Source organism: Loa loa (assembly GCF_000183805.2).
Source record: "Loa loa unplaced genomic scaffold supercont3.2544, whole genome shotgun sequence".
Taxonomy (NCBI): Eukaryota; Metazoa; Nematoda; class Chromadorea; order Rhabditida; family Onchocercidae; genus Loa; species Loa loa.
The window spans coordinates 1-1,308 of NW_018110722.1; the positions used below are offsets into that span (position 1 = coordinate 1).

The 1,308-nt window shown below is 20.3% G+C and overlaps 1 protein-coding gene across 1 annotated transcript; it reads right to left on the reverse strand.

The window, feature by feature from the left end:
- Positions 1 to 393: 393 nt before the first annotated feature.
- LOAG_15725 (cyclic AMP specific phosphodiesterase PDE4D5A) lies at positions 394 to 694 on the reverse strand (the record flags this gene model as incomplete). Its single annotated transcript, XM_003151213.2, has 1 exon — positions 394 to 694. A coding segment is annotated over one exon (301 nt), but the record flags the coding sequence as incomplete, so codon positions are not given.
- Between the last annotated feature and the right edge of the window lie 614 nt (positions 695 to 1,308).

Here is a 1,308-nt window from a genome sequence, read left to right on the forward strand (position 1 = left end):
ATCTGATTTTTTATCTTTTGAAATTATTTAATTAAGATCAATTAATGAAAATCTTCAACATATCATGATAATACATACTCCACTTTCTGTTTTATCATTTCTCGAATTCTTATCAGTTTTCTACTATTTTAAATGTAATTCTTTGTTATTTTTTTAAGTCAAATGAATGATATTTACATAGAAAAATATTTGTTTTTATAAAAAATTATATTTAAATTTATATTTCTTAAAAATATGCTTTTTTTTGAAATTAATATTTTTAAATAATAAATTTTTTTAAAAGAAATTTTTTCATTATTTTTTAAATTTTTTTTTTGCTTCCACAAATGGTTGAACAGAATAGGAGAAAATTTAAACTTAATACTTTTATATTTTATAAATGAGATATTAAGCTTAGAGAAATATATAGCAATTGTAATGACTAACTTTACTGGATGCCATATCCGATACAGATCGATGAGTTTGGATTGTTTCCAGTTGATCCAAGCACCAATCCAATTCATCGAGGGTATCTTGGCTACATTGGATGACATCAGCCGGTAATGATGTACTATGAAGTGGCGGTCGTTTTGGAATTGGTCTTGGACGATTCTCATCCGCTGGTATATTTGCAATTAGAATCAAATTATTGCGCACATTCCGCAAACTGGCTAAAATTTGCGCAAATGGTGTAACAATCAAATCTTCACCATACCTGAAAATTCGATAAAATTATAATTTGTCATATTCAACTTCACAGTTTGTGGTAAAAGTTCTTGTTAATTTCAAGTAGAAGTTCTTGTTAATTTCAATTAATTCGAATTAATTTCAAATTAGTTCTTCGTCTTAGAAAAAAAAAACAAATTAAGAGCAAGTACATTCACAGTCGGGACTAAAGTACTACGTATAGAATGATGTGATCATAGAATTTCTTTTCAGTTGTTTTTTTCGTAATCAAAAAAAAATTGGAAAATGTGAAATTAAAATTGCATTTTAATAATTTTAAATATTCATTACTCGAAATAAAGAAAAAAGAATGTGATAGAAAAATATAATAATTAATAATAATAGTAATAATGATTAATAATAATTAATAGTAATAATAATAATAATAATAATAATAACAATAATAATAATAATAATAATAATAATAATAATAATAATAATAATAATAATAATAATAATAATAATAATAATAATAATAATAATAATAATAATAATAATAATAATAATAATAATAATAATAATAATAATATATAATATAATAATAATAATAATAATAAATAATAATAATAATAATAATAATAAATAATAATAATAAATAATAAT